General features: G+C 38.1%; 1 protein-coding gene across 3 annotated transcripts in view; it reads right to left on the minus strand.

Annotated features, from left to right (window-relative positions):
• The window catches only part of ldlrad4.S (low density lipoprotein receptor class A domain containing 4 S homeolog), a 281,004-nt gene that overhangs the window by 175,301 nt on the left and 89,939 nt on the right, over positions 1-15,764 (minus strand). For 2 of the 3 annotated variants that reach the window (XM_041567786.1, XM_041567785.1), the window contains exon 3: positions 486-932. The exons of the other annotated variant lie outside the window; for it this stretch is intronic. In XM_041567786.1, coding sequence (XP_041423720.1) covers positions 486-525 — 40 coding nt within the window. In that variant the 5' untranslated portion in view covers positions 526-932. The remainder of the gene's footprint in view (positions 1-485; positions 933-15,764) is intronic. 3 annotated transcript variants of the gene reach the window in all.

Genomic DNA, 15,764 nt, shown 5'->3' on the forward strand with positions numbered 1-15,764 from the left:
CACCAGGGCAATATAGAGGCAATACACACACCGTGCTCACAGTCCAATTGCAATTCAATGCAATGTTATGTTTTTACAAACAATTTTCATCCCTAGTTAGTTACAAACGCATAAGTCCTGTATAATTAACTCCTCCTTCTCTGTAAGCAGAGTTCCAGGAAGCAACTGGGAGAAGGGATGAGCTTTTTTTATGCAGAACTTATTATCTCTGTTTATAATAACTTCTCTGTTTCCAGGATATCTAAGTACTAAGGGGAATGAATACAACAATTCATTTATTAATTTATAATGAAAAAGCTATGTGTTGTTTTTTTCATAACACTGATTCATCAAAAACTTGATGGATAATGTTGCTCTACTGAATAAAAGACACAATCAAAGCCGTGGAAAGTAATTATATTACAGCAATAGCTTCAGTGACCCATATGTAGTGTAATTCACCTGCACAACATGATCAAATTCTCCATCTACAACTAGATTGTTACCTGTGAAAGCATTTGTGGACTGCAAGCCATCTTCCTGCATACTGCTTCTCAGCCAGTCCAACTTTAACCTGTCCTTCCAGAGATAACTGATGGACAGGCAAAATATCAGGTCACTTCCATTTTAGCCATTCCATGTCTTCCTGCGTCCCAGGGAATTCCTGAACTGTAAATTTAGCCACAGATTCAAGAGGGCAATTCCGGAGCTCAAAAGGTCAAAATATTTAAATGATCTTATCTGTCCAACCAAGAATATGATGCAATGATGATAAACAGGAAACTTAAAGGAAGTGAGATAAATCAAAGATGTTTTATTATCTTTTGCCCAGGAGAATTCTCTCACCCATCAGTTCATCTTTGTCTTTATTTTGCAAGGCTTGGCTGGTTCTGTCTTCATGCTGTGTCTGGCCCCCGCTGTTTTAAACGGCTCTATTCCCCCAGGCTCGCTAACTGAGGAATTAAAAAAAATGTAGAGAGATTACATTACCTAATGATCTCTAGCAACATTAAAATGAACAAACCCAAAAAGGAACAAAAGAAACCCTCTGGAAGCAGTGGCATACATAAGCAGGGATTTTCAAAAGGTAAATATTAAAATTTTGCTGAGATGAAATGTGTGACCACGCAGTACTTTGAAATGTAAATCACATCATGCTTTCGAAGTTGCATATGACCCCCTTAGCGCTGTTTATCTTTCACACTTCAAAGCCATAGTTACTAGAAATGGGAGAGAGAGAAGGAGGGGAGAATGAATGGGGTCAGAGAAAAGAACAACAGGACTGCAATAAAAGAAGGAAAATATAGCCCTGATTTAACTGAAGTCTGCAGTATCCCTTACAAAGAGAAACGGTACCGAAATTCGCTGATTTACTTATCAGTACAGAAAGCCAAGGGGTGAACACTATAAGGACTAAATCCATAATGGCAGGGATTTATTTACACCATGGTAAATCAGTTCAAACCAGCACCAAAGTGATGCACCATTCAGTCTTATTTGCTGCCTTCTAAATAAAATGAACTGTAATTCTGCAGTGTTCATGCATACAAAAGTATATTTTACTGAACAACAGTATATATTTTACTTGTAATAAGTATCTAATATTACCATATCAACCTTAATCCATTAACTGCAAACCACTATGAAGTCCATGACAGTCAGGGCCATATTTAAATTAAGGCACCTGAGGGCCTGTGCCTAGGGCGGCAGGTTTTGGGGAGCGGCCTCTGGTGCCTATAAATGTATTTTTTAAATACACGTGACGTCACTTCCGCTACTTCAGTGCATGTGATGTCACACGCACGACGTGCTGACGTCACATGCGGTGCATAGGGGCATGTTTAGGTCTGATGACTAGGGCACCATCGGACCTAAATACCGTCCTGGTGACAGTTTGTAAAAATTGTCTATATATATATATATATATATATATATATATATATATATATATATATATATATATATATATATATATTACACGTTTACTGAAGTGCAATGAGACAATTTTGTTAGTTTCAGCATTATTTCTGGTGAGTTTCAAGGTTTTTAGTGCTCATTTAGGTTAACTGCATAATCTGCATAATGGCCCCACTAATGTATTTACAGTATATATATAAAATAATATTTTTTACCAATTTATGAATGTATAATTAAATATATATAAATATATAAATATATATATATATATATATATATATATATAAACATATATATATACATATATATATATATATATATATATATATATATATATATATATATATATGTATTGTTATGGTCAATTAAGTAATATCAGGAATCTCAGGAATAAATTATTTTCACATTATATTAATTATTCCTTATGAATTCATTAATAGTACATTTATAAGTAGTTCAATCACTAATTTTAACTTTTTATGTTAAAAAACTGATTTAACCATTTCTTTCTTTGTTTCACATAGCGCCACTGTCTAGATGGCAATAAAATTTGCCAACAAATCTGTCTATACTGTATTTGGCGACAATTCTGGTGATAATCTGGAGTAAACTTTGCAAACAATTTACGTAGAATGGCTGCAATAGGCGTTAATATATATATATATATATATATATATATATATATATATATATATATATATATATATATATATATATATATATATATATATATATATATGTGTGTGTGTGCCAAAGAATATTCACAATAAAAGAAGCACTTGCACTTTAGGTAACATGCTCTTGCAGGTCATTTTCGCTGTTTACGAATGCCTATGTCAAAATTTTGATTTGCGAGGAACTATACAGTGAACCCTCAATTTTACATCCCCTGATTTTAAGCTTTCCCTCATTTTACATTGTTGTTTTGTGGTCCCACCTATTATTATGCATAATACATTTCCCTGATATTACATTTTCCTAGATTTTACCATTTTTTTCTGGTTCTATTGTATTTGTTTCTATCAATTTCTGTTTGTGTTAGAGTCCTCACTCTGAATACAGGTATAGGATCTGTTATCTGCCATGCTTGGGACCTGGAGGTTTCTATATAAGGTATCTTTCTGTAATTTGGATCTCCGTACCTTAAAGGGAACGGGAAACCATGATTTTCTTTTTTTTACAAAATGCATCAGTTAATATGCGGGTATGAACATACGCTAGCGAATTGTCCTTTACGCCTATTAGTGAATTGGCAATGTCCCTGCAGATAGTATTGTGCCAATTTGTCGCTAGCTTTGGCTACTTCACCCTTTAGTGAATCTGCCCCTTTGAGTTTAGATCTGAAGTCATTTAGGGAGGATTCTATCCGGAGAAATTCAGGAAATAGTGGAGGAAAGTATCACATTATATATACAGTAATAATAATAATAAAAATAATTCTCAATCTTTCCCTTTTGTATCTTTGATGCATGTTTCCTTTTGTAATATGAGATAATTGCTTAATGTGTGTCATCAGATGACTGATACATTGGTTTTGATTCTCCCACTGAATGAGTGATATAACACTGTGTAGCATAACTATGATGTTTATTCAGCATATATATATGTGTCTGATGAAATTCCCCTACAGGCTATAAAATACATAGACATATCTTACCTCCTTTGCCTCTATTATTTTGCTTTGTTACCGATATATTCAGAGTTTTTAGCACAGATCAACTATTGACACAAATCATTTCATTCTATAGAGAACATGGGTTGATGTTACAACAAACACATATCTCTCACTCACTGATGCATATATGATTATTTAATGGCAATGAGAAGACTGTCCTCTGGCCGGCCTCTGGCAAAGAAAAAGATCTAGGAAAGGGATTAATAGGTTTTTAAAATGGAAATGCATTGCCTGGTGTTAAAATCTCTCTCCCTCTTTCTTCATAAATTCAGAGGAATAAAGGAAAACTTATTGAAATAAATGTGTTTAGAAGACCATATACGTATCTTAAAAAAAGCTGAAAGGATGAAACTTTTCCTGCTGCCTACTTGCACTATAAATATTACTAAATGACATTAAAATACCAATGCAAATTTTATTTTAGATAAATAAATCACCATGTGAAACTACTGTACAACATAGGCAAGGGATATAATTAAGAACTTAGATAGAAGAGCTAAAGCATACAATATTTTAGAAATAGAATCAACAAATTCAAACTGGGTAGTGTATTCCTTATGTGAAAACGAATAACTGTACTGCTAAAATTTTACTTTAATTAGCTTTCTTCTGTTAATAAAGTGATACGGCAGGAAATGCTAGAATAGAAGCTGGCTATTCTATTTATGACCCCTGCCAAGACATAAGTACAACTGCATTCTGACTTACAAGTAAAGATCTTCCCACAAACCTTCAATATGATCTATATTTAAAGTTATAACTTGAAAATTGTTTCCCCTTTTCAGTTGTTTCAAAATAGCTTACAAGGCATGCATGGGTTTTGAGGCAGATAAAGTTGCAGAAAAAAGATCATATTCCAGTTCGAATATCCTAGAATCTCATTATATATTAGCTTAAAGGCTAACTGACGGCTCCCCAGAACTACATTTGCTTAGAATTTGTGCAGTGATTTGACTAGAATATGTTGGCACGTAATAAATACGTGATAATAATAATTATAAACCATGGCCCGATAAGGTTGAAAGTTGACCTGCTCAGAACTAAACTAATCCAATCTGGCAAATCACCAGCTTGAATAGAGGGCTGTCAGCCTGATTGTGCACAGTGTCAAAAGAGAGAGTCAATAGAAAATGTTAGATGCAAATGGATGGATGTTTTATATTCAAATGACAAAAGTAGGCAACAATCGTTTCTGAGAAATAGCCCAAAAGCGATATGCCGGCATCAAAACCTTTTTTTTTTTATATAAAATAATCTAGAAAAGAGAAGAAATGCACCCAATAATTTATTATCGTTGGAGAAAGTCACTACCACACAATTAGTGTCGGACTGGGGTGCCAGGGGCCCACCAGAAAACCTTAGGCTGAGGGCCCACTTTCCAAAATATTATTCCTCCTCTCCTCACTCAACCTCTTAATTCTCCTAGTCTCTTTTCTCTACATACTATACTCTATCCTTCTATTATTAAACTTCTTTGTTACCATAAAGAAATAAGGAATGACCATGAAATAGGCCAAATGGTTAGAAGCAAGAGGCCCACTGACACCTGGGCCCACCTGGAGTTTACCTGGTATCCTGGTGGGCCAGTCCAACACTGCACACAATACTTGATCAATTTACACATGGTATTCTGACCACCGCACGTATCACACAGGAATTTGTTTCCAGTACTGGGTCTCAATTACCACATGAAACTGCACCTAGAAATACATACGGAAAGCACTTTAGAACATCGTCAGGAGAACACATGCTCCTGCATGCGCTCTCCTAACGAAGAAGTATACAGTCTCTTATTATACTCACTTTTTCCAAAGAAACTGCAGTCACACCTCCGTGCTCCCCACATGTCCTGTTTCAATCAATCTCCCCTTCGTGGCTAATTTTTCAGCCCTCCCTCCTCAGCCCTTATTAACAAATCCCTCTGTCCTCAGCCCTCCCTCCTCAGCTATCAGCCTGGCTTACGAGCTGAGGTCTGAGGTCTGAGCAGTCAGGGCTGAGGAGGGAGGGCTGAGAGCTGAGGAGGGAGGGCTTAGGACAGAGGGCTTTTGTAATGAGGGTGAGGAGGGAGGGATGAGGACCGAAGAGGGAGGTCTGATGACCGAGGAGGGAGGGCTGAGGAACGAGCCACAAGGGGAGAGATTGCAACAGCAAATGTGGGCAGCACAGAGTGTGACTGCAGTCTTCTTTTTTAGGAGAGCCCATTCAGGAGCGTGTGTTCTCCTGATGATGTCCTAAAATGCTTTCCATAAATACAGTCTCTAATAATGAAGAACCACCGATCCTGTTTAGTCACCCCTGGGTATAGTTATACTCACAATAAAGAGTACGAGTGGAGCTCACCAAAACCTTTTGTCGGATTTTCGCACGTGGTATACTGTGTGTGATATCCCAATTGAGTCAATCTGTAGAAATATGTAGAGGTGTGGGACGAATCCAAGGCAGCAACTGGACTGCAAACCTTCTTTATTGGGGATAGAGGTACACAACATGTTTCTGGCAGCGCCCTTTGTCAAGTGTGACACTTGACAAATGGCGCTGCTGCCTTGGATTCGTCCCACACCTCTACATATAATTATACTTACATAATCCTTTACTTATGGACATATACACGAACAGGGAGTGGAGTGCAGTGATCCGTAATGCAGCATCTGTAAGAGAGAAGCGAGATCGGAGAGGTGCTATCCATACGTAAAGGATTATGCAATTATAATCATACGCAGGGGGTGACTAAACAGGATTGGTGGTTCTTCACTATCAGTTGTGTTTCTAGGTGCAGTTACAAGTTGGAATTGAGACCCTGTGTAGTGGTCAGAATACCCTGTATAAATAGATTGTGTGGTAGCAACTTTCTCCAACAGTAATAAATTATTGGGCACATATCTACTCTATTCTAGATTATTTTATAAGAAAAGGTTTTGATTTTGGAGAGCATCACTTCTGGACTGTTTTTTTATTGCAACTGGGCAAGTGGATCCACATTGTTGTTGGTGCTGCTGTATTCCTAATTCAGGGGTGCTCAAAAGGTAGATCGGGATCTACCAGTAGACCTGGTCAGTAGATCTGAAGACACTGTTAACAAACAGCTTGTCTAAATCACCCTGCTTTTCATTCAGATATTTATTATGTTAAGGTTACATAAGAAATAGTTGTTTGTTAAATATAACAATATAAATGCTCTCATAAATCAATATAATATTTAAGTCATATTTTCCATGGAAGAGAATGCTAATGCTTTTATGGATGTAGATCATAATTGTACACTCCTGCCCTAATTCAACTGAGAACTGTGTTCTATTCTTTACTTTTAACAACTGTTTCTGAGCTATCTTCAAAAAAGATGACATCTAAAGGAATTCACAGAGGTGTTGATTCTGTGTAGTTACATCTCTTTGAAGAGTTACAATGTGCCATTGTGATTGGATTAGTGGAAGAGTTTATATGACGAGAATTTCCCACGCCAGTCAGTTGAACTGAAGAAGCTGCTCGGATGAGTAGTGAAACGTCTTCATTGATTACTCAGCAAGTCCAGTTGTTTTTAGATTTACCTATACTAGATATACCATGACCTGGATAAATGAAAATCTTCATAGTCATGTTTCTGAGCTAACATTCAGATAACTATTAACATGAATAAAGACTGCCTGCTTGACCAAGTTAAGGGGAAGTTCACCTTTATAAAATGTTATAAATGGTTCATGATATTCTTTCCATTAGCGTTCATATTGTATAACATATCATTCCAAAATTTGTGAATGTTCGCATGTGAGAGGTTATTTAATATCCAGAAATTGTTACAATCATCAAGCTCACGGTAAAACCCAGTAATTTATTATACAAGTAATTTGGAAGGTTCATAATTCAATGAGTTAACAAAAATGAGCAGTGACCTTGCCCACTAAGCAGAAAGTTAATTGGATAAAGTTATTTCCTCTGTTCTTTTCTACCAACTTATTAATTCACTTCTAACTGAATCATAGGGGAGTGTTACGCTCAGTCTTCAAGAAAATGAAGTGTGTGCTAATTCTTGTTGTTTTCCTGCTGGTTGGTTTGACTGAGCATTCACACACTGGGGCTGAAGGCTTTCAGGGAAATCTTCAATAACATATTGTGATAAACGGGTAAACTAGAACCTCTGGGCAGATCATCTACCATATGTGTCATCCCCTGTTACGTTCCAGTGTCAGCATTCTCAGAGAGATTTATAGGTTCTTCACCTCAAGACAGAATTACTCATTGTCCAGGCATTAGAAGGATAAAAAATCACTGGAGCCAATAACTGGGATGTTATTACTCACATTAATGCTTCTTTAAAATGTCACATCTGAAGTCTACGTATCCTCGACTAAACACAGAGCTGGAATATCCGTTTCATTTTCTACCATCTATTGTATAATATTATGTTTTGCCCCAAGTCAAGTTAACCATATGTTTAATAAGATAATAGAATAAGCAAAGTAAGACAGAACAAAGAGGGTGGCTACTGGGCACACGTTAATTCCACCTATTTTGAAAAAATGGATATATTTTTTGTCACAAAAACATACTATAACTCACTATAACTACATACAGTATAAAACCTCTTTTTCAGATATCTAGAAAGGGCGGTCACTTTCAAATGCACATGAAAATTATTAGGGTTATTTTGGAGCCACTGAAAAAACAGCCAGTAGCTGGTTAGATTGGTTATCACGGTTATTATTATTATAATATTATATATATAATAATATTATTATTATTATAACATATATTTTTAGAGCACCGACATTTTCAAATCCTCCTTATCAAATCCATCTTCAATTAAACAGGATCTGTGATTTACCAATTTCAACTGATGTATAAGAGCTTTTTCCTTGTCATTAGGAAATCAGTTCATTAGCACATATGGAAGGCATGTATATTTGAAAAATTCATTGCTACTTAAAAGATTTAGCTCAAGTTATACGGACACAATTTGATATCCAAAGTTTCTATAATTCTGCCTTAGGTTCCGCTCCCCACCCGGGCCTTCCTAATCTCACTCACTAGAGACTAAAACCCAACTTTATTTGCTGTGCCTCAGCATCTATTTAAAGGAGTAGTTAACCTATAACATGGTTTTTAGTATGCTATAGAATGGGAAATTCTAAGCAACTTTTCAATTGGTATTCATTTTTTAAATAATTTTTAAATTATTTGCTTTTTTCTTCTGACTTATTTCAGTTTTAAAATGCCAGCTGGAAAGCTGCCGAATAACCAGCTATATAACTGAAAAACCTCAAATAATAAAAATGGGGGTATATTCATCAAAGAGTGAAGTTAATAGGGAAGTTCCGCCACTAGAGTGAAATTCCGCCACTTTCCATTAATTTCTATGGGATTTTTAAAGGCATATTTATCAAAGGGTGAACTTTCACTTTCACCCATTGATAAATATGCCTTTCAAAATCCCATAGAAATGAATTGTGAGCTGCGGAATTTCACTCTAGTGGCGGAACTTCACTCCTTGATAAATTTACCCCATGGAGTCCAATTGCAAATTGTCTCAAAATATCACCCTATACATCAGTGGTCCCCAACCTTTTTTTTTTTTTTTTTTACTAGTGAGCCACATTCAAATGTAAAAAGAGTAGGAGAGCAACACAAGCATGAAAAAAGTCCTTGGGGTGTCAAATAAGGGTTCTGGTTGGCTATTTGGTAGCCCCTATGTGGACTGGCAGCCTACAGTACACCTGTTATTTATGCAACCAAAACTTGCCTCTAAGCTAGGAATTTAAAAATAAACACCTCCTTTGAGGCCACAGGGAACAACATCCAAAGGGCAAAGGGTTGGTGAGCAACATGGTTGGGGATCACTGCTCTACATCATACTAAAAATTAAAGTGAAGGTGAACAACTAGTGATGGGTGAATTTATTCGGCAGGCGCAAATTTGCGGCGAATTTGCGCAATTCGCCGCCAGTGAATAAATCGCAAAATGCCCGCGAAAATTCGTCTGCGTCAAAAAAATTTAAAAAAACGGACGCCAGCGTCAAAAATGGCCGCCGGCGTCAAAAACGAGACGCAAATTCGCCCATCACTATGAACAACCAATTTATTGCATGAAATGTTTCACCAGTACTATCTGTGATTGCCTACCTGACAATCACCCGGTAAAGATCATATGTGTTATATACTGAACATGTATCCTAGCATGAAATTATCAAACCAATGGACTCCACTGACAGCCCTGACAATCACCTAACCCATTGTAGGGGATCAGAGAAATCCTTCTCCTGTTTTTCTGTCTGTGACATCATCCAGCCCAGCTACAGGCTGGAGAGTCATCCGATTGGCTGGGCGCCCCAGTGCATCCTTGGGAGAGAGGGTGTGCCTGACTTTGGAGCCTTTTGTACAGGGTCTCTGACAGTGTTTAACAGGGGTTGTGTGGTGAAAGATCCAGCCAGAACCAAGTCTTGTGAAACTGTCCAAGCTGTTGCATCTGTGGAAGTACAGAGAGAGCCCATCCTGTTCCCTGCCAAGCTGCTAGAGACTCAGAAGTAGAAAGGTGCCACTGGTGAGATTTATCCTGCTGCAGAGCTGCCTGTAATCTCCAGTGTGATTGCCTCTGAGAGCACCCCTGTGAGTGAGCCACTCATGGGAGGATACTGGTAAGGATACAAGTGTTGGGCCCGAATTTGAAGACAGGTCTTGTGCATTTACCTGCTACATGGGAGCAGCTGCTAAGTTCCAAAGGGAGAGGTACTTTTGGGAAAGGTAGTGCTTCCTGGGGTAAAAGAGCTCTGGGGAAGGGACATTTCAATTGAACTGAACTCTGTGGTTATTAACCCCATCCAGAGGATTGGGACTTTGATAATAAAAAGGACTGTGTTGGAGAAACAGTCAAGTACCTAATAGTGAGTTAGTTAGGTCCCACGTGTCCCCAGTGCAGGAGTGCATTGTGTATTAGATCGTCCAAGTTCACTACTGTGTTTATATAAAGTTTATATCTGTTTCATTTGCAAACTGTGTGTTTTATTTTTCCTAGTGGATATTATCTGAGGTGTGCTCCTCAGTGTTCCCTAGGTGGAGGCACTGCTCTATAAATCCCACTTCTCACTACTTTTCATATGCAAAAGGGACTCAGGGCCCCTGGATTGTTAAGGTTTAATTGTGATTTATAAAGACAGTAACCAAATTAGGGTTACACCATTTTCTATATGATTTTTTCATAATCAATAACTTCCTTAGTAATAGCAGCTTGTTGACCACCTTATCCACCCACCTTATCTGCTGATGCTTATTGCACAAGTAATCATTAAAAACAACACTACATTGTGTCTCAGTGAGTTTAGCAGCATATTTCTTTTACCTACTTTTTACAGTCAACAAATTAACATTCAAAAATGTTTACACTGTCACTGCTTCATTGTAAACTTTTTAATAAAAGGAAATTTGGGGGATGATAATACAACTTTATACAAAAAAAAGTCAAGTATAAACAAGGCTAGCAAGATGCATGAAGGCTTTGTAACGTAAAACAATACTAATTAGTTCCATTATTTTCCAAGGAAAGGGCAGTAGGTTGAATGCTATTAATTGAATGAAGCCTTACTTGTTAACAATATCACTGTATTTAAAATTAAAATTTAAATACCATAGCCTCCAAGGTTTAATTCTTTGGGGGAGGGTATTGCTAAGAGTGTGGTCTAACAGTTCAAATGCCAGCTCTTTTGTGCCCAATTACATTTCCTTAATAATTACCCTGCTCCTATTAACAGTAGTACAAGGCTAATAATGACTCCAGTTAAACAATTACTAAAATATGTTTCACCTAAGAAAAAACTGTTTTTTATTATTTAAAGAAACACAAACAGTATGTGTAGGAATATGTTTTCTGCTTGTTTTGTTAATTAAACACCAGTCTATATTTTCAGCTCATTGTCTCTTTAATGAGATACAACAAGGATCTGTTCTTGGACCACCTTCTTTTATCCATTTATATCTTGTAATATGATTAACTATTTGTTTAAATACTTTCATTTATATTTTGCCTGACGAAGGGGCATTGGTGCTCTGAAAGCTTGCAATGTATTTTTATTGTTATTATTGTTATTTTTGCTACTGGCTAACACGGTACCACAGTTTTTGTTTAAAATACTACACAAACACACACACACATAAAAATACTCTGCTCTCCGTCCTGATTTGTACTAATAGCTGCTTGCGGCTGACTTCTCTCTGTGTTTAAGGCTCAAGCCACAAAAAATAGAATTTTTCAAATCTGGGTGAATGGGATCAACCCGTAAACTCAAATCGAATTTGATACGAGTTTTTTCTCCAAAAAAAAAACCTAGATTTTCAGGAAGGCTGCAAACAACTCCAAATTGATCCCAGAACGTCCCCCCATAGGCAAAAACAGCAATTCAGCAGATTTAACGTGGCAAATAGTCGAATTCTTAAAGGGCCAGTACATGATTAATTTCAAAAATGTAATTACAATTTTTTTTAAAAACTGAAATTGAATTTTAATTAATCCCTAGTGTAATTCCCCTAAAAAAATATGAAAATTCGAATTCTAAATTTAAATTCAAAAATTTTAATTTTCACTTAGACACTTGATAAATATGTCCCTTAAACTGTGGGAGCAACTTACAGCTTCATTCTGTGAAGCATATTTTATTGCCATTAAAAAACAAAGCAGCGCACACAAAGAGGACCATAATCCTTACATGTTTTGTGGCATTTCGTTGCTCATCAGAACTGGTCTGTACTACAGTTGTATTCAGTTGTATTCAAGCCACCCAAGGTTTTATCTCCTCTCATGTTTCTTTTCAATAGTTTTTGTTAACTTCTGCATTTTATTTTACCAAATGAACATCAGATGCAAATGACATATTATGAATCCACTGGTGTTTTTAAACAGGTGCAGAAGAAACTGAACACAACTATGCAGCCCATCAGCTGCATTCATGGAAGTCAGCACTGATAATAGGTAGATTTAGGCCTGTCCATATTCAAATGCAATTAATGAAAATGACATGCAACATGTTCCGGGGCACCTCCACCAGCTGAAGACTATTGTTGCAGGATATGCCTCCTGCACTTTGAACCTATCACTCAGCATCCATAAGAAAGAATCAGTGGCGTAACTACCGGGGGAGAAGGGTGTGTGATTGGGCCAGGGTCTGCACCCCGTCAGGGGCCCCCGGCAACACGAATTCCGTCCGGTTAGGGGCGTACGGAGGGGGGCCCGGCTGCCCGCCCCCCTCTAGTTAGGTTACTGGAAAGAATGCTATGTTCTCTTAGGGTAGGACTACACCTTACCTTATTTCCGTTGCATGCGATTTGTCACAGGCGTTTTGTCGCGGCGCGTCGGATCACGACGAAAACAACTGTGTAGTCCTACCCTTTTGCCAAAAGTGAAAATTAATTTCCTGAGATGAGATCTTACGAGATGCCCTCTTGTATCCTACAAAATGTATGCTGTATGTATATATATATAAGTCCAACGTATTGTGATGCACCAGTCTCTGAGTGAAAAAAATCGTTAGGGTGCACACTCAAAATAGCAGTGAGTTTGTCCGCCCAAATATATATATAAAATCCAACTGTGTTGCACACCTTCAAAAAGTAAGCCTCAGTTTTAAAACGTAGCATTTATTAGCTCCTTAAAAAGTTCAAACAGATTATGAAAAATCGTACAGTTCGTTGAACAAGCAACTTATCTGTATGAGTCCAAATCATAACGCAGCATTGTGGCACTCACGCGACGTTTCGGGAATACTCCTTTCCCTTTCTCAAGCATATCACACGTGCACTAGCGTTTCAGGACTCCATGTTGCAGCTCGCTTCTTCGTAGGGCGGAAGTGGCGGAATATATATATATAAATATTGATCTCATGCCTCTTCTGCAGTTTATCAAGTAAAAACTAAAAATGTAGGAATGTAATGTGTGCAAAATTTGGGCAGGCCTAGTAACTGATAGCAACTACATGGCATTTTTTAAACAACCAACCAGTGCTGTGTGCTTAGTATTACAAGAACCCCTGCAAACTCTGCTGTTATTAAATTACACTTTTCTTTCACAAATGCCTGGTAAGGTCCCCAATCAATGGTGTGCACTCTAACTTGTATAACTTACATAACATGTTGCATAGATTATTTAAATATAATTCTATCCTGTGGCTGGCCGCTGTTGTCCCTTCTGTACACTGGGGGCTCCCACCACATCGCTCCCCTTTATATGGTGCCGTCTTAGGGGCAAATTCACTAAGCCGCGAAGCGCCGAACGCTAGCGTTAATTCGCTAGCGTTTGGCATTTTCGCTACTGCGCAAATTCACTAACGAACGCTGGCGTAGTTTCGCTAGTGTTACTTCGCAACCTTACGCCAGGCGAATCTTCGCTAGCGACGAAACTACGCAAATTCACTAACTTGTGCAGTGTACTGAACGCTACCTTTTACGCTAGACTTCCTTCACCACCTCAGACCTGGCGAAGCGCAATAGAGTAGATAGGGATTGCTTAAAAAAAAGTCAATTTTTTTTCTAAGTCCCAAAAAACGCTGACGTGTTTTCTACATGATGGCTGATAGGCTGAAAAAGATCAAAAAATTTTTGGGGCTCCCCTTCCTCCCCCCTACATTTCCTGACTCATGGCAACTTACCTAGACAGTGGGCACATGTGTAGGGCAAAATAAAATTTTTATTTGCTGATTTGAAGGTTTTCTAGGCATTTGTAGTGCAGATACGTGTTCCTCCATTGAAATTTGAATTTCGCGCCGTATGCAAATTAGCCTTCGCTAGCGTAACTTCGCTTTATATAGCGAATCAACGCTAGCGCAACTTCGCAACCTTACGCTACCCCTGTGCGCAACTTCGGATTTTAGTGAATTTGCGGAGCCCTGGCGAAACTACGCCTGGCGAAGTGCGGCGAAGTTGCGCCTGGCGCAACTTCGCATCTTAGTGAATTTGCCCCTTAGTGCTCACGTCTCCTGTTTGCTTACAAAAGCCTGCTCTCTGTGGTGTAGGTGTTGTGCATTGGAGAGAGAGAGCGGCCTGTGTAAGCAAATTGAAACGTGAGCGGTAAGACTGTTCCATATATAGGGGAGTGACATGGTGGGAGCCCCCAGTGTTCAGAACGGACAGCAGCAGTTAATAGGGATGTAGCGAACGTCGGAAAAAAAGTTCGCGAACATATTCGCGAACTTGCGCAAAAATGCGAGCGGTTCGCGAACGGTTCGCGAACCCCATAGACTTCAATGGGAAGGCGAACTTTAACATCTAGAAAAGACATTTCTGGCCAGAAAAATGATTTTAAAGTTGTTTAAAGGGTGCAACGACCTGGACAGTGGCATGCCAGAGGGGGATCAAGGGCAAAAATGTATCTGAAAAATCTGCCTGTGTGTGCTTGGAAGAGATAGTGTAGGGGGAGAGCTGTTAGTGATTTCAGGGACAGATGATAGTAAGTTTGCTGGCTAGTAATCTGCTTGATACTGCTCTGTATTGGAGGGACAGAAGTCTGCAGGGATTTGAGGGACATTTTAGCTTAGGTAGCTTTGCTGGCTAGTAATCTACTGTTCTCTTTAAACAACTGCCATAACGTTGACCTTGTAGGCATTGTTTGCCCAGTTTTTTTGGACGCAGCCACTGAAGCACAGTTGCCAGAAAAAATATGCCATATAAATGCTGAAAATAGTAATTTTTCGCCATACGTTGACCTTGTAGACATTGTTTGCCCAGTTTTTTTGGTTGCAGCCACTGAAGCACAGTTGCCAGAAAAAATATGCCACATAAATGCTGAAAATAGTCATTTTTTGCCATATACGTTGAGTCAACGTATGGCAAAAAATGACTATTTTCAGCATTTATATGGCATATTTTTTCTGGCCTCTGTGCTTCAGTGGCTGTGGCCAAAAAAACTGGGCAAACAATGCCTACAAGGTCAACGTATACACTACTACAGCGGTGGATACGGATTACGTAAAATATATTATGGCTGCTTGAAAAAAGTGACTCCGGTGTTTTTTCTGGAGACTGTAATATTATGGATATTTAGACAGAATGTGAACAAGGTCACACAGCTCGATGGCGGGTTGAAGAAAACAGTGTGCAAATAATGCCTACAGGGCAAATAATGCCTAAAAGGTCAACTTATACACTACTACAGCGGTAGTAAAATAAAAAAAAGTAAAATAAAAAAAAATGAATATTAAAAAAAAAAATTAAAGTTGGTGCTG

Source organism: Xenopus laevis, chromosome 6S (genome assembly GCF_017654675.1).
Source record: "Xenopus laevis strain J_2021 chromosome 6S, Xenopus_laevis_v10.1, whole genome shotgun sequence".
Taxonomy (NCBI): Eukaryota; Metazoa; Chordata; class Amphibia; order Anura; family Pipidae; genus Xenopus; species Xenopus laevis.